This window comes from Fulmarus glacialis, unplaced genomic scaffold, assembly GCF_000690835.1.
Source record: "Fulmarus glacialis isolate BGI_N327 unplaced genomic scaffold, ASM69083v1 scaffold3813, whole genome shotgun sequence".
In the NCBI taxonomy this organism is placed as follows: Eukaryota; Metazoa; Chordata; class Aves; order Procellariiformes; family Procellariidae; genus Fulmarus; species Fulmarus glacialis.
The window spans coordinates 83,676-100,691 of NW_009204707.1; the positions used below are offsets into that span (position 1 = coordinate 83,676).

The window sequence follows — 17,016 nt, forward strand, 5'->3', positions numbered from 1 at the left end:
AACACTAAGTCAAGAAAATTCAAAATACTCTTAAAGTCCTAAAACAGCACCCCGGTGACCTAAGTTTGAATCCCTTGTCTGCTACAAACTTCCCATCCTCCTCAACAAGTTACTTAGGAATTTGATTCTCAGATGTAAAGTAATGATATTTCCCTGCTTCAAAGAGTAATGTGACACACTCATCATATAGGAAATGCTTATATACTCCATCTATCAAGGTCACAAAAGCTGGGAAATTAACTCCACATTCTGCACAGCATGGACAAATACTGAACACGGGAAATGACTAAAACAACAAAATATGAAACAGGAGGTTGCATGGGATATGTCACTCTCTACCCCAGCAAAAGATGTCCACATGAGGGCAGTTTATTTTTTATTTTCTCTGTTTTATGGTGCATGGATGTAGCTATACCAGTAGGTGATGGTTTGATCTCCCATTAGTCATAACTAAACTGACAAGATCAAACCATTTCATCTTCATGATTCCCAAAACACGTATTTAAAAAAAAATCTTGTGAAATCAAGTGACTAGAGGACTTGCCATGCTTTTCAGCTTGAGGGCTCGTACATTTCTCCACAGAGCCACCCAGGCTTCCCACCTCATAGCCAGCAGAACCCATCCCGACCCAGCTGAGGTGTCGCCAAGGGCAGGTTCTCAACCATCACCTGCATCACGCAGCAAGCACAGCTAGCACTGCAAGTGAGGCTGCGCTTCTTGGCACCGCAGGGAAAGTGCAAACAACCTCACTGCAATGGCCCAGGGAAGTTGCAGCAGAGTTGCATCACCTTAATGCCCACTGAAAGGATCTGGAAAGAATAGGTAGGAGTACAATAAGGATTTACTATTGCATTCACAGAATAAGGGGCAGGGAACTAGTGAAAAAGAAAACAACTTATCAAGATCTGTACTTTAACATTTTACTTAAGCTGTCTATTTACATTGCATTTCAGAGCTACTTATCCTTCATTTTTACAAGGTCCAGCACAACAGTGCTCTCATTTGGCCTGAGCTGGAGGTGATTCTGCAAGTACAACATGCAGTCACTGCGCTTTACAGTGCACTAGGAAAGACAACCTTTCATCTGCACACGGATCCCATTTCATACTGGGACAGAATCCTTAACTCCAATGCACTGGTCTTTGCATAGCCTGCAGGGAATGGTAATAGATCTCCAAAACTTCACCTAAGGGCTCAGCTGCAACCTCAGCAGGCAAGAGAACATAAGCGAAGGGCCAGTTCAAGCCAGTGTGGCTGGGAAGGACAGTACTGCTGTGCTTGGTGAGCAGCTGGGAAAAGGGCACCAACTTTCTTTGCAGTGTCTGCTGGCTCCTTCCTAGCTCCTACTGTGGAAAGTTCTGCAGCTGCTGGGAGGAACCCATTCGCATAACAAAAGCGGCTTTCAAAAGCAGTATGGGAGGGTGGAAAGAATAAGAGAAAAACCAAAGCCAGAAGCTACACTGACAGCTACAGTTAGTTTTTTTCAGTATTGCCTAAAAGTCTCAGGCAAGGATCAGGGCTCCAACATGTTACGTAGAATATAAACACTGGTGTCTCCCATTTCTGTTCTGCTGGCTAAAGAACATAGGTTAAAAAAAAAATCGTGCAAGAAACAACTTTAGCACACCCTCTAGCACATTTTTAGGACTCTCATAAAATTAAGTTCTCAGCTGTGCAATAAATGAACTCGAGGCATAACAGGTATTTAGGAGCTTTTAGGAGCCTGAACTCCAACGGATTTCAACAGGAGTTTAGGCACCCGAGAATCCTCCTGGATCTGGGATTCAATCCTTAATGTTTCACTTCATTAGCTGTGGAAATCACAACAATACTTCCCTACTTGCTGAGCTGTTACATAGTCTCATTTCATTGTGAAGGGTGCACTCAAAAACATACCAGTGAGCACCATAACAGATCTTAACCAATTAAACAGGCAGGGAAAAGCTCTTGGAGTTTGAGCCATAATTCCAGGGAAAAGAAAGCACCAGACTGTTGGTGAAAGACTCCCAAAAGGGAAACATGAGACAGTTGCAATGAAAAGTCTACTATATATTTTTTTAATCTGCCTTGAAGTGTTAAGCTTCTCCTGCAAGACTATGGTTCCTTTGAAGCACTGGAAACTTCCAGAGGTAGGAATCATAGGCTAGAAATAAACACCTGGCTTGTGAATGTTACACAGACTCCACCCATCGTAAGACAAAATCCAAAAGGATAAAATAAATCTTGGCCTCTTTAAATCAAAAAAAGGAGGAAAGAAAGCATCATTCCTCCCCTTCATTTCAGTGGGTCCAGGATCAGCCCTAAAGATTTTAATAGCAGCAAAATAGTTTTACCTCTCAGCCAAACCACTTCAGTTATGGAAACAACAAAATGGCTCCGTTTCTCTTGCAAACAGGAATAAAGTTGGGAGAGAGATGTCAACTTGCAGCGTATTTCAGTACCACTTACTTTTTCGTGTAGTAAGCACAAACACGTTCCTCACGTTCCTGATCATTTTAGGAGGAATAAGCTATCCAGTAAAACACAGAGCTCAGCGTACAGCTCATCACAGCCACTCTGCTACAGAAAATCCCCCATCCATCTCTGAACACTAAATTCTTTGCTTTTCTGCTTAATGTTACTCTTCTGGGTAAAAAATAATTCAAGGCCCAGAGACATATTATTTTTGCGTAATAAAGTTATACATATGGATTCAACTTAGCTAGGAAATGTCAACTTAAGACTTGTCTTCATGAGGAAATTTACTGTAACTAGTCTACCAGTATAATTATATTGCTGTAGTTCTACTGGTAAAATTCCCCTGTTGAGCCTTATTCATAACAACAGCCGCCTTTATGGTTTATTTTTGTCGACTATGCCAAAAAAGGCCCCTGCTCCAGAAAGGGCACAACAATTCACAGGAGAGGAGGGGAAGGAGCTATGCCAGTGCAACTGGAGCGGTAGAAAGAATAACAGTACATAAATGGCAGTATTTCTCTGTGCTAACGAATTATTTACTGCAAAAAATTTAAATGCTCTAAGAAAACTATACTGTACATCAGATATCGTTGCAGGTAGGGTGTGTGCCAGGTTCATGCCACATTTCATAGCTTTGGTAAAGTTCCCCAAGCCGGACGCTGCTCTGCGTGAGCCCGTCCATGTGCATCCTTTTGTCTCGCCTTCTCCCCGACTGCTGCAGAGCATTTCCCAGGCGCAAGCTCTTTCCCCCATTCCCTTACAGGAGCGATGCCTCGCCGCCCAGCGTCTGCCCCAGGCTCCTTGGACAGAGCACTGACACTCCAAAACAAACCAATCCCTTTGGTTTACAGTTTGCATCTTCAGGGACAAGGGATAGCTGAAAAGCAAACAGCACTCTTTGCAAAAGGGATTTTAAAACAATTGCCCTTCACTTCGGCGGTGCAAGAATGCTGAGCTAGACAAAACAATGAGCCATCTGTGCACTCTTCCCTCCTCCCCTTGTCTCTACCCTCTGGGCTTAAATCAGAGCTCCCCAAGAATGGCCGAGTCCCCCTTCACCTCCGCCCACCCTGTTTACATCCTGCAAAAAACAGTTTTCTGGCTTTTTTTTTTGCTTTTTGTTCTTAAGAGCCCTTGCAAAATCTTCCTTTAAACCTCAGCCCTTTGTCAGGTGGTATCCCATCTACCCAGCTTTGTCAATGGATCAAAAAATGCCTCCCACCAGAGGATCGTTCCTTGTTTACCATCCCTGGAGGCAGAGTGGCACTCGGGAGCCATAGCCACCCCTTTGTCCAAGGAAGGGAATACCATCTGAATGGGAGACCACCAAAGATTTGCAGCCCTCTTTTGTTAGCCTGGTGTCACTGCCTATTGGGCCTCGATTCAAAATTGAGATGACTGTAGAGAGGCAGCCGAGTTTGGTAATCGCTATGGAGTTTCCAGCTTAGGAGAGAGAAATACCAATAGCTCAAATTTTCAAATAAAATTGGTAATTTTGTTACCAATGGTAATTTGTGGTTACCAATTGTAACCACTGTCCCATCAAGAAACACAGACTATTCTAGTACTAGTCAGGAAGGCATGATCCAAATGCTAAATCTGCATTGAGGAAAAAAAAAGGGGATTAGGTCTGAATAACAGCATTCAGATGCATCTCTTCAAATTTTCATTTTGTTAGTATCATTATTCCAACAAGCAAAGGAATAAAAAAAGTCAACCCTCCTTTGATCTCACAGCTGGAATGGCCACACAGCTCAAAAAATGCTTCTACCTTTATGTCCCACTGAAAAAAAGCCCACTATCTTTTAATTCTTGCTTTTTAGAACAGCCTAAACAGATCTTTATCAAATAAAACAATCTTTCACTAGAAGACCCAACTTTGATCCCCAGTCGCTCCTCTTCCCGGCAGGCTGAACTCACTGGGAGAGCAGAGCCTGCAAGCTCTCCCACGTCATTCAGTACTAACCCAGCTGGGAGATGAGAGTAAGGAAGCCCTGTCTCGGGCCAACTCTCCTCCCATATGCCAAGATCATAAATGTCGAAGTTCTGCTGACAAAAAGAAATCATCCAGTTTGAATGCGATGCCCCTTCCTCTGCATGGCAACAAGAGCCTCATCTTACCAGGATGCACGTACAGATGCGCTACTGAACAGGATATGGGGCTTGCCTTCAGTAACGCTCAGCTATAAACCTACTTCCAGTCTTTTTCCTTTTTTTTTTATTGAAAACAGTCCTTCTTGTAAATTCAACTACCATGCTGTAAACGTTAAACGAATTTCCTTCAATGCTTCAAAAAAAAATTCCAAATCTAGCACAGTTCAAGCATGCTCTCGTCCCACAACCTCCGCATGCAAACACAGATAGACCACAGCACAAAGTGGACTTCTCTCTGTAGGTGGCCTACATCTTTCATGTTATTAACGGTGCTAACTACCTCCAACAAATGACATTTGGAAGCCAAGTGCACTCTGCCTGGGAGGAGGGAAAAGAAGATTTCCCCATGGTGACCATAGCTTCAAGGGAGGTCTGCCTCCAGCAAAGAAACACAAGTCTTAGTCCTGGTGCATTGCCTCAGTCATCGGAGGGACACCGTCAATGGGGCACGTAAATAGGCACGATGCTTGGTTTAACTGTTTTTTGCCTGGGAAATAGGAAATTGAACCTTACATGATCACACTTGTGCTTCTTTAAAACATCTCCACAATTTTTGAACTCATTGGTCAAATTCAATCAAGTCCTTCCAAGACAGAATTGTCCGCAAAACACCACATTTCTACAAAGTAGGCATAAACAGCCAGACAGAAGAGGATCTATAGGTGCTCCCATTAAGCAGTTTCAGTGGAAGCACAACTATATTTCTAGACACCAGAGAATCCACACAGGAGAGAGCTGTTACAAGTACCCTAATCTTGGGAAAAGCTCACTCTAACTCATATCTTTATAGACAGACAAAAAAAAATCCAACCACAAGACAAGTCCATTAAAAACAGATCTTATTGCCCCCCTGTAGCTAAACTACTCATTTCAAATTTGATGTATTCTCAAATAAGCTACCATTAAAAGGAAATACCTTTTTTGTCACAGAACTCCCTAATTCCGTGGCCTCTCCCTTCCCACTCTGCCATGAACATTCCTCTCCCCTCTGCCTCAGAAAAAAGACCAACTGGAAAAATAAGCATTACATTTGGGGTCAATCTCTGATAGATAAACAGGAGACCTAGGAAGAAAAAGGAAGTCCAGAGCATGGTGCCCATCCTGCAGTCTCCCTCCTCCAAGTCCTAGCTCTTGTACCTCTTTCCTGAACCGATGCTTACCGATGTTCTCTTCCATGTCATTCCCTTTAGCTGGGGCAAATGCTCCACCTCCAGCAACGGTACACAGAAGAAACATTTCTCCAGTGCGCTGGCTAAAGTTCAGTTCCCACAGATGAAGCCATGGCAACATGAAGCAGGAAGATATGGAGTCCTGGAAGAAGCTCCTCAGGATGACCATAAATCCTCAGAATGTCATTGCTGTGGTGGCTGTTCCCCACAACCAACCCATCACAGTCACACCTCGCAGAAGTCTGATCCAGGAGCAGAACCACTATTTTCTGATCTTCAACTTGAGAATATGCCCCCAAAACTCAACCTCACTTCCCTATTCCATGTGCTGAAGTAGCTACCACACAGCTAGCCCTGACACAGCAGGTGTCCTTTAACTTCAGAGCTAATAGCCTAGTGAAACAAAATTAGGATGAGGAAAGGAGGGTTTACACATCTATGCTATTATTTAAGAAAGTCCTCAGGTTCTTCTGTGTGAAGTATGCTTCAACATCACACTTGAAAGAAACTAGACACCATGAAAGGTGGAAGAAAACCTTGGCATTTTAATAATTTTCCTTGAATTCCAGGCTCAACTCCCAAACGAAACTGATTCGATCTTTCATCTCTTCAAGGTACATATGCTAAACTCTACAAAAGTTGTTTCAAAATCTTATCTGAAATATGGATCCACAGCTACCACTACCCCTCTCTAATTTACTGTCTTCCCAAAGGCCCTTTATTTTATTGCATTTTCATTAAAACAAAGAGGGGCAGAGTCAGTCTCCACCATTTTAAAAGCGTTCACTGTCACCTTGGAGTTTGGTGTAATATTTCAGCGGTGCTTTAGGCATGTGGTTTATAAAGCACTTAGGGACCCATTAAATACCAAAATTTAAGGCTAAAGGCTGGCAAGCTGAGGGCAGTGAGCTTTTAAATTTATGAAAGGCTACAGAACTAAGAGGCCACTAAAATGACAGCTGTCAGCACCACTCCATCCTACATTCATGCAGGCTCAAAGAGAAGCCAGCACACACTCCAAAGAAAGAGAGCACTCGTTCCAACTTTCAGGCTATTTTCTAAATACTCTTTTCAAATTCCTTTCATACGCAGAAAAAGCCTTCCAGAAAACATCCATCCCTCTGCAAGCCTTGCATTTGTTACCTGATCCAGTTTTGCGCTCCTTTTTCTTCCTCCCAGCTCTAACAAGCATCTTTGCCCTTTTACAAGTTAAGGTCATTCAGAGGATCTATACAAGCCAGCAGAACACAAGCTGGACTGGAGATCTTGAAAGGCTCATGCTTACCCTCACCTTTAATAGGGAGGCACCACCCACAGAGACAACACGTTATCCCGGCATGCACCGCTCCCTCCCGATCCAAATGGTAAGTAGCACAAATCAAAAGGACCACAGCAAGTTGGAACCTGTTGTCTCCGCGGGTGGTACCCTGCATCTGTATTAGAGATGAAGGCAGCTGTAATCTCTTCGGTTTTATGCAAATGGGATGCTGCGCTTCAGCTCCTGGCTAGCTGCCAGGGGGGAAAAAAAAAAAAAAAAAAAAGAAAAAACACCACCTTTGTCAATATGAAGTTTGTGTAGATCAGGAAACCCAATTATTGAAATTTGCATAAAAAGCTAAACATCAAAACACAGTTGGCATGTTTCTTCTCAGGATGTGGGAAGGCCACAAATACAAATCTTATCTCTTAACCTAGCCACAATTTAAGCTTTGCTTTCTATTGTGGCTCTGAATTACAACCTTGCAATTTTAATACAAATAAGACTATTCAAGGTTTTCAGGAATTCTGTTGCATCATGGTTCTCATTTTCCATGCACTTTTAAAAATGTTAACCAAAAGGGTGAGCACTCGAACTACAGGAACAGTTAACTGGAGATTCAGCCTTGGCCTTATAGCGAACTGGAGACAGAAGTCAGTCTGGTGAAAACACACATCGCTTCCTAGCTCTCTGGACAGCCTTGCAAACCCCTGCACCAGCACAACCCAGGGCTGGAGCACGCCGTGGCACCACAGTAGCTGAAGCTGGCGTTGCCACCGATGGAGTATGAGTCCAGCTACGCTTGCTGACACGGCCTTCCTCAGGCACCCATTCTTCACGTAGGCAGAAGTCACCATGATGCCTGGAAACTGCGGGAAGGATCAGGTGCCTGTGCCTTGGCCCTGCCAACAGTCTGGCATCAGAGCATGAATCTGCAATTGCCAGCTGAGGCACTGCGCTTTGCGGGGACACGCGGGGACACGTTCCTCGCTGCTGACTTTGCTGTGGGGCAGTAGCTGCCAGCAAGGGGTGGAAAAGGGAGTAGGACCTGTCTTCTCTCCCAGCTGCCCAGGCCAGATGCTCCCTGCCAGCGTACTCACATGCTACACGCACACTCATTGCTGCAGTACACAATCTTTCTTTCAGAAAGCAAGAACAGTCCAAAAAAACGCTCTGCTCTAACCTTGCTGAGTAGATTCAAGAAGTTACGTATCAGTTTTGATTTTAAAGTAGATAGAAAAAGTTAAAAACAGAGAATAACTTGCAAAAATGTCCCGGAAGGATTTCTGCTGCCACTCAAGTTGCGCAACATGTTCAACGGGAGAGACTTACTTCCATGCAAGCAGCTTGGCATGAAATCCCACTGAAAGGCCTGTGGTTCCCTAACGCTGTCATGACGTCATGATTTAGGATTTTTAGAGCGATCAGCCCAGCACAGCTGGTGTCATGGTTGCCATTATACCATGAAACACTGAGTGGTTTTAAATGAAAAAGGTTTCCCCGTTTGAAATGCTTAGATTTCTTCCATCTTATTCTGTGGACTCTTAAAACCAGACCAGTTCTGTAAGCAGAGTATAGCTGATATTTAAGCAGAGCAGGAAATAGTGCTGCTTTAACTGAAAATAAATCTGTCAACAAGGAGGCACAGGGAAAGCTCCACTTCAGACTTTTCAGGTTCTTATTAAAAAATATAAATTAAAGTCAACATTTTCACATTACTTGCTACATCTGTTTGCTATTCCATTATAAATAAAAATATAGGGGCCTCCAATTCAGTGTTGGTTCACTCAAAAAATTCAAAAAGTCCTTTTCATTTAATACTGCATTATAATTGGTCTAGATTGTACTGTATTACCAGAAGAGGTCCACAAGAAATAAGCTATACATTACCCAAAGTCAAGCTGGGAGATTAAAAAGACCTTTGCAGTGTACTATCCTTCCCTTTCTAAAGGATGAAGGACAGCAGGTTTATGGAAGCACATCCCTATTGTAGGAACCTTGATGACTGTCACAAGCAGATCCAGTTCTGCACTCTTTGCAGAGAGAGTTGGGAAACCAAAAAACCCTACAAATTAAACCCTATCTCCAGAGGCCAGAGCAGTTGCGTAGAGTTCAGTGCCACACCAGCTTTAAAGGAAATCTTCCAAAGATTTAAATGACTCCCCTGTCACCCCATGCTCCTGCCAACCATCCTGCAGCATGCTTTACTTGGGACAGCAGAATCCCAAAGTACTTCAAGCAACAAAGAGACTGATACCCATTTTCTTAAACAAGGGCTTTATTAAATTCCCTGCTGGAGAACAAGAGCCTCCCAAGCACATAGGAAAACCACTACATTCCTGCAGCGTGGACCCAGTGCTGGCCTGATGTGCAGTCACATTTCAAGAGTAGTTAGCAAACAGCAACTGCTGTTGGGAGTAAGAATTGCTGGTAAGTGCTCCTCTGAGCTCCTTTGAAAATCTCTACAGTGCTCACCTACCAGGTGATAACTTCACGTTCAGTGTTTAAGAGATGTGTAGGTTTTGACAGCTTTACCACATGCATAATCGTATATTAAGACTATTCGCCATAAAAACAGAGCCAGCATTCTTGACAGCACATGTAGTATTAAGTTCTGTAGCTCCAAGAACGAGGCCAAAATAAAGGTGACAGATTGCAGACAGCTGACCATCTTGGGTTGAATGACACAGGGACACTCTGCTCTCGAGCCAGAAACACGGTTCCAGCCACACAGAGAGAAGGGAAACACATGCATGTACCCAGGGCAGAGAGATCACTTTGACAGATCTGAGCAGAGGTTGCTGCCAACATCTGCAAAGCAGCGCAGCAGCGAGGGCTCGCTATTTGCTTGCAGTGCCCAGCTGCAGCAGCCTCCGGCAGCGTGGTGCTGGGGGCAGCCGAGGCACACCGGCTCTCTAAGCCTCCTCCCAGACTCACGTACATGCAAGGCGCTTGGGGACTTCGGACCTCCCAGAGCATGGCACAGACTTTGCTCTTGCTTTGCTCTGCAGGCCTTGGAAATCGCCTGCAGCCTATGTCTAGAGATGGGTTTTTAATTCCTGTGCCCTGTAACAAGCAAAAGGCACATTCCACTATCTCAATCCAAATTTCCAGACCAAACCATATGACAGTATGAAGAGTTAGGCGGTCTTGTGCCAGGAAGTTGTTTAAAGTTGTGACATTCCACCTGTGTGATACTTTCACTCCTCCTCCCCCAAGCCTTCCACTACAGAAGAACATCAGGTTTTTGTCTAGCACACAGTTTTTGGGACTGAGAAAACAGAGCATGTGCCAGGGCCAGGAAGGCTGTGTCCTTACATAACTTCATTCATGAAATTCATGCTTCTTCATTCATGAAAACACATCACCCTTCATGTCTTCAGCTGAGACCCTCATGTCCACTCCCTGCTCTCACCTGAAACCATCAGGAAAGAGTTTGAGCAAAGAGAATAGTCTCACCATGGGAAAGCCTCAGGCTGACAAGTCACCAAAGACTAAGTCAACACAGCATTTACTCCCTCCGACATTAAATTCCAGCAATACGAGGTGGGCAAACAGGTCACCTAATCTTGGCAACGTCGAGTTTTCAGTGGCAAAGATGAAAACCCATCATCTGAGAACAAAGGCACCATGTGAAGGCCTACATGTCCGTGGTAGGGTCTCTTGTGGAAGTGAGGGAAGGAAGCCTTTAACTTCTCTTCATTTCTTTCACTTGCCCTACCTTTCCCCTGCCCCAGCAATAATGGATGGGGTTTGTTGCTAGCAGAGGTGTTGGTTAAATGTCCCAGGCAGATCTCTATGACACTAGGGTGCTTTATAAACTCTAGTCTTAAGAGACTTGTCTTCTGAAAAACAGGTCTGTAACCATAAACAGGAGAAAAAAAAAAACCAGGAGAAACTGCCTTGAGGACATGGGTAAGATTAAAGAAACTGCCTGACTGCTGCTGTTACAAGAGAAGCACCTGGGTGAAAAAACTGGTGGCTGAATCTTAACTAAGACAAACAAAAGAGGGATAGCTTGGGTGAACAAACTGGGGCCTTTGCTGCACCATTCATCAAGGACATTTACCCTGCAACTATTAAACAGCACAAAGACAGTTTCAGTAAACAGTGGCAGTAGAAAACTTCTGCCATTTCTGGCTGGTTAAAAGGCCATGTTCACAGCCCCGAGATCATGACAGCTTGGCTACTGCTACTCACTTTAACTGGAGTTAAGGAGCAAGGTCAGTAAAAGACAGACAAGAATAAGGTTAGACCATGCTGCTTGCCTGGTCTAACACAAAACGCCTGCTAAAGACCATCCATACCAGCAAGCTAAGATAATAATTTAATTATTGGAGAGAAGACAGTCAAACAATTATAATTTTATGCTTCTGTTACACAGATTGGCACTTTATACAGCAGCCACTGGGGTGGCAGTCCGCTGACAGTAACACTGCTGTGCCAGCAATAGGAAAAATGCCCTTACAGCAGTTTTCCAGAGGAAGGCATTTAACATGCACAGGGAGGGGTCAGGATTTAAGCATATGACCATAACAGACTACCAAGAGTGAAAAACACAAGAAGACATTCAGCTAAAAAAAAGTTTCCCTACCAGTTTAAAAAAAAAAAAAAAAAATCACTCAAATTTTAACACTAACAAGGAAATATATTGCATTCAAAGCCTGCAGAGGGGAACACAGTAACTCTTCTACATCCAAGAACAGGCATGCATCACCCCTTGTGAGACCCTGGCTATGGTATTCTCAGCAGAAAACCAGCTGTTCAAATACTAAGAGCAGCAGGACAGGGTTTTACCTACACTCCCGCAAATGCAATGCAAAACACAACACACAGCAATAGAACTTAAATGACACTTACTCATGTACTCTGTTGTCTCCATACAAGTCACTTAACCCAAAGCTGACATAGTGCCAGTGCTCAGGAACGTTCAGCGCTGGGTTTCCCAGGTTTCTGTACATGCTAACGTAGTCCAGAGGATCAGGTCCCCCCAGCCTGCATTAAAAACAGAAAGATTCTTAGGTAAGTCAGTTCATTCAAGACAAATGTGAAGTCTCCACAGGTGCTACATGGGGCTGTACAAAGACCTGCTTTAAAACATAGCTAGTGACAAAAATGAAATTAGCATGTTCAAGTTACCTCTAAAAAAAAATTGAGGAGAAACGTTGGGTTAAGTCCAGAAAGCTTCAAGAACAGGAAGGCAAAGTGCATGTGTGCAACATACTACAATGTTTTTAACGTTAAAGCATAAAAACCTCCGGAAAAATCATATTAAAGCTTCCACAAAACACAAAGAAAATTGGAAAATTGTACTAGTGAAAGAGGAATAGCTGTATCTGCACTGCAAGCTCTTAATTCAGTCCAGAGGCACGTACTTCAATTAAAAAACAAAACAAAACAACAAATCTGATGCTATTCCTCAAAGCAGAATTTGAAATGGCTAAGTTTTGAGGAGAGTAATCCATACTTCTGAACATAAACATGACAGTCAATAGTGGAGGAGAAAACCTTTGATTCAGAGAAATTAGTACCAGAACTTGAAAAATACACTAGCTGCATTAATCAAGAATAAGTAAAAAAGCATCACTGCAGTCTCTGCTTCAACATTAGAACAGGTTCCTTAAAATAACATTACTTAAAAGTCAATGCAGCACAGCCAGACTACCTTAAGCAGCAATCACCAAAACCTGTAGCCACCCTTCCCGTTACAAGGCACAAGGAAGCGAGGCTGGTGCGCCAGCAGCACGAGCACAGCACACTCCTCCTGCCGCTCACCGTCACGTCTGCCCATGAAGAGGCAGGTCAACTCCCCACCGAAGGAAGGAACATGCTAGACTGTTTTGCTCGCTGTTCACCCTATCAATCATAAAACACACAGGTAGAAGCAAGCAAGAAGAGACAAGACATCAAACCACCTACCACAAGCATTTACAGAATGGCATGAGAAGCTGTTTAACTGTTTCCTGCTTCCAATTCACTTTTTCTTCAAGAAGAATACTCAACTGCTCCAACCAAGAAAATCCAAACTAAGATGACCCCCTTCATTCAAACCACTTATTACACACCAATTCCCCTCATCTGCATCGTCTGTTCAGACCTTGACTCTATCATCTGCAGGTTGCAGGGCATGCCTGTGCTTCCCTCGCTAGCCCTGGGCATTTGTGTATCATCATTATGCACACCACAACCGCTGCACAAAAAGTGTTTGAGCACCTTAGTTTTGTTCCCTGATTGAAGTACCACTGCCTTATATCAAACACTGGCAGACTTGGCAAGAAATACTTTCTTAGCATCTAGCCTGCTTGTCAGCCTCTTGTAGCACCCTCCATTACGACTGCGCCATGCCTCCTGGAAGTGTTTGTGCTTCACATGTGGAGATCTGTTCCTTGCCTTACCAAGGAAGCTCTGGGATGATCAAACAGCAAAGCTTAATTGCAATTATCCCACTTAAGGCCAGCACCCTTCTCAGAGTTCCACCTAGCAGCACAGAGGAAACACCAGCAAGCATTTCAGTCCTCAGGCATGAGGGTAACCAGGCTGCTGGTAGTAAATCTGGAGTTACACCCTTCAGCTTCAGAAAACAGGCAATCAGTGCAGAAGAGATTTAACCCTGAGCGTGCACAATTACCCCATATCATATTCACCGAGTACACCAATTTCTTGACATTCATTTAGGAGACACCCTTGAGAAAACAGGGGTTTTCAGAGCTGGGGTAGCTGGCATTGCAGAACAGAGGTGCTAAAAAGTCACTTCGCAATTCTGCATCGGCCTCACCACAGAGCTGTAGCACCTAGTCATCTCCACAGGAGATTCTCCAGAGAAGTAGTCACCATGGCTGGACAGATGAATCCAACCCTTGCTGGTGGATCATCAGTCTGGCAAGAGGCCAGCACCCAGCTGAGCTGACATGCAAAGCACCTGTAAAAAGGTGCTTTCCAGGGTGAGCTCTGAGAAGAGTTAATGCACATGGGACTCCCCGAGTTTATCACCTGCAGGAAAGGTGGTGCCAGGAAGGGCCATGAGAGCAGGTTTCCTGTTGTTTCCAGAAGGCACCTACATACTCTATGCAGATTTCTAGTGACAGTGATACACTATTTGAAATCCTCTGCCCACCTCCTGCTGCCCAACCTTATCAAGTCTGTACAAAGTAATATATCAGCTTGTTGTATCGAAAGGGCTGTGGACTCTCTCCACAAGTGTGCTGTGCTGCCTCCCTCCTACTGCTGCAGGAAAAAAAAGGGTTATCTAACATGAGTGACTTTCCCTAGGACAGCTTCCCTCCTTTTAAGTCATGTAAGGCCACCACGGTGGCTCCAGGCCAGCTCCAGCTTCCCAGCAGGTCAGTCAAGGGATGCAGCCCAGGATACCAGGGCAGGACAGAGGGGGTGAACACCCCACACCCAGTAACGGCACTGAGGTCCATTGGTGAGGGCTAAGCCAGAATTATGCAGCCTTCTCGTATGACAAGCTGCATCTTTATGGCGTAAAAGGCAAACTGGTGAGTAAGCATGGGGAAGGCATGTTAGACCTTGGGATGGAGCAGAGTTTGATCCTCAGTGGCAGCCTGGGAAAACCCATTCTCAAAGTTTAGCAGTAGCTTGAAACACTCAGAAAAAAACGAGTCTCCCTCTGACATACCCCATCTCCACCTGTTCCCTCTCACTGGCACCAGGTCACACTGGAGGCTGTCTGAGATCTCTGCTGCAGATACCCATTCAGGTGGTGATGTTCAGAGCATGGCACCAATGCCCCGGCCAGCGCTCAGGCTCCCCACGGCAGTAACTCCCAGATCCATGATGGAAACAGCCAGGTGGAAGCAATTCCAACCAGGATAGTCACTCACCCCAAGGAGTGGCAGTGAACGGCAGCAGCCACACACAATTATTACCTGACTGGGAAGACTCCAGAGCAAGGGAGGTCAATACACTGACCAGCAAACCAGTGTGAGAGATTAGCAAATGGTCAGATTAGATGTGTAGGATTTGCAATGAAGGGAAAACACCTCCACCTGCTAAGCAACAAGCATCTCTCACACTCATAAAACCTGCTTCCAAACTGGGTTTAATAACACCTTAGATGTCAAATGATTCGTGCTGGAACACTGCTGACACATGCACTTTGACACTGACAACACACAAGACAAACCCTTAGATTGCCTTCTTTCAGGACAGGGATTGCTCCGCGAGCACGCTCCTCCCCAGGGCTACGCAAATGCATTTGTCAGGTCTGATGCAGACAGCGAGCAACTCCTGCCTGGACTGCACCAGGCGAGCCAGACACCTCTCCCTTACTCCTGCCAGCAACCCCGCGCTCCCCTCCAAAGGCCAAGCCCCTCTCGGGACCCGCAGCACAGCGCTGCCCGGGAGGCGGCTGCGGCAACACAGCACCAGCCAGCTCGGGGGAGCTGAGCTCTGCCTTGCCCAGAGCAGACCCGGCCAGAGTTAGCTACCCACTGGTTTACACGCTGCACGACAATCCAGACAGACCGTCTTTACTCCCTGAGAAATTTGGTAGACTTGGAAGAGAGTCAGACAAAAAGCCTGCAGCAGTGACTAATTAAATTTTGAAAAATACACATGCAGGCCATATACCTATCCCGAAACCGCTGCAACTGCAGAAGCATCAGCACTAGCTTTAAACCAGCTACCTGGAGCACAGCTAGTAATGTACCCATGGCAATAATGCTGAGCAAAAGCTAGTCAGCACAGATATTTATCCAGTTTCGGTGGCAGGTTTCACTGCTACCCTAACGAGCCAAGCACCGCTAATGCCTGCTGTGGTACATCCTCCCGCCCACAGCCGCTGTTGCAGGGTTCGACCTTGTATCACAATCTACATATCAGTACACGCGTTCACACAAAGAGCTGGAAGCGTTGGAGGATTTTATTAGGAAGGGCCCAACTTCAAAGCCAGAGGTACAGTACAAATTTGTTACATTCTCTATTCATGGAGCTCATTCAGGAGCAAGAAGGGCAGCCTCGGGGGAAACCCAGCATTTGCATTTGCACCAAGAGTCTTCTTTTGACTGATGTTAGGAGCGCTCTGAAGTTTCTGTGGAAGGAGAAGCCCAAAGTGGGCAGAGAGGAAACAGCTCCACAATGGGAAAAAATTGGAAAATTCCCAATCCATTCACCCTGAAAAATCCTTAGTAGAGTGTTTGTAGTCGCTTCTCAGCAGCTGACAACAGGCCTGCTTTTCACAGCTACCTTTTGACAACCCTCCAGAAGTAGTCCGTGATCCCCAAGCAACTGCAGACCAGTGCACTGGTTTTTGAGTACATGGCCTAAGTTCAAGACAGGTGATGAAAAACCAACACTCCAGCCTGAATGCTGCCTATTTCAAAACCTATCACAAAGCAAGTAAAGCACAAATTTGCTTTTTCACCAGCAATTTTATGCATCAAGATATTTCACTTAGAGATATTCAATCACATTTTAAAAATAAAAGCGGATACTGCATATCAACAGAGAGAAACTCCTTCTCAGCACATGGCCTTTATAAATACAGCCAGGAAGTTTTCCAAGAAGTTCCGATTGCAATCACGAACTCTCTCCCACGATATGCAAATGGCATTTAAAAAAAGACTAGTTCCATGAAATAATCCACGCAGCTAAACCCCTTCATTTAATAGGTATGCGATTCTGCAGATTCTCCAACATTACGAAGTAAGGATCTGCTCTGCCATGCAAGCCAAAGAATACAACTTCAGCCCCCTGAACAAAAAAAAATTGCTGTTAACCATAGAGAAGCTGATACGTATAATTAAAAGCTGATTAGTGTTACAATATTTCTCCTAAGGCAGGGAACTTTGTTCAGCAATTTCCTCCTCTAATCTAAACCAACTAATAGCTGGCTGCTCAGGCAGAGGAGGACAGGCTAGTGGAGAGCGAGTGGTGGCAGAAGTCATTCTACCAGACTTAACAAAACCAAGCTCCGAGTTTCACCTAACAAAGGGAGAGAAAGTACCTGTAGCATC

General features: G+C 44.7%; 1 protein-coding gene across 1 annotated transcript in view; it reads right to left on the minus strand.

The window, feature by feature from the left end:
* SUFU (suppressor of fused homolog (Drosophila)) overlaps positions 1-12,028 on the minus strand; it is an 85,518-nt gene extending 73,490 nt beyond the window's left edge. Inside the window, exon 1 of the mRNA XM_009575076.1 lies at positions 11,900-12,028. Within this exon, the coding sequence (XP_009573371.1) occupies positions 11,900-12,000 (101 nt within the window). The 5' untranslated portion in view covers positions 12,001-12,028. The remainder of the gene's footprint in view (positions 1-11,899) is intronic.
* Between the last annotated feature and the right edge of the window lie 4,988 nt (positions 12,029-17,016).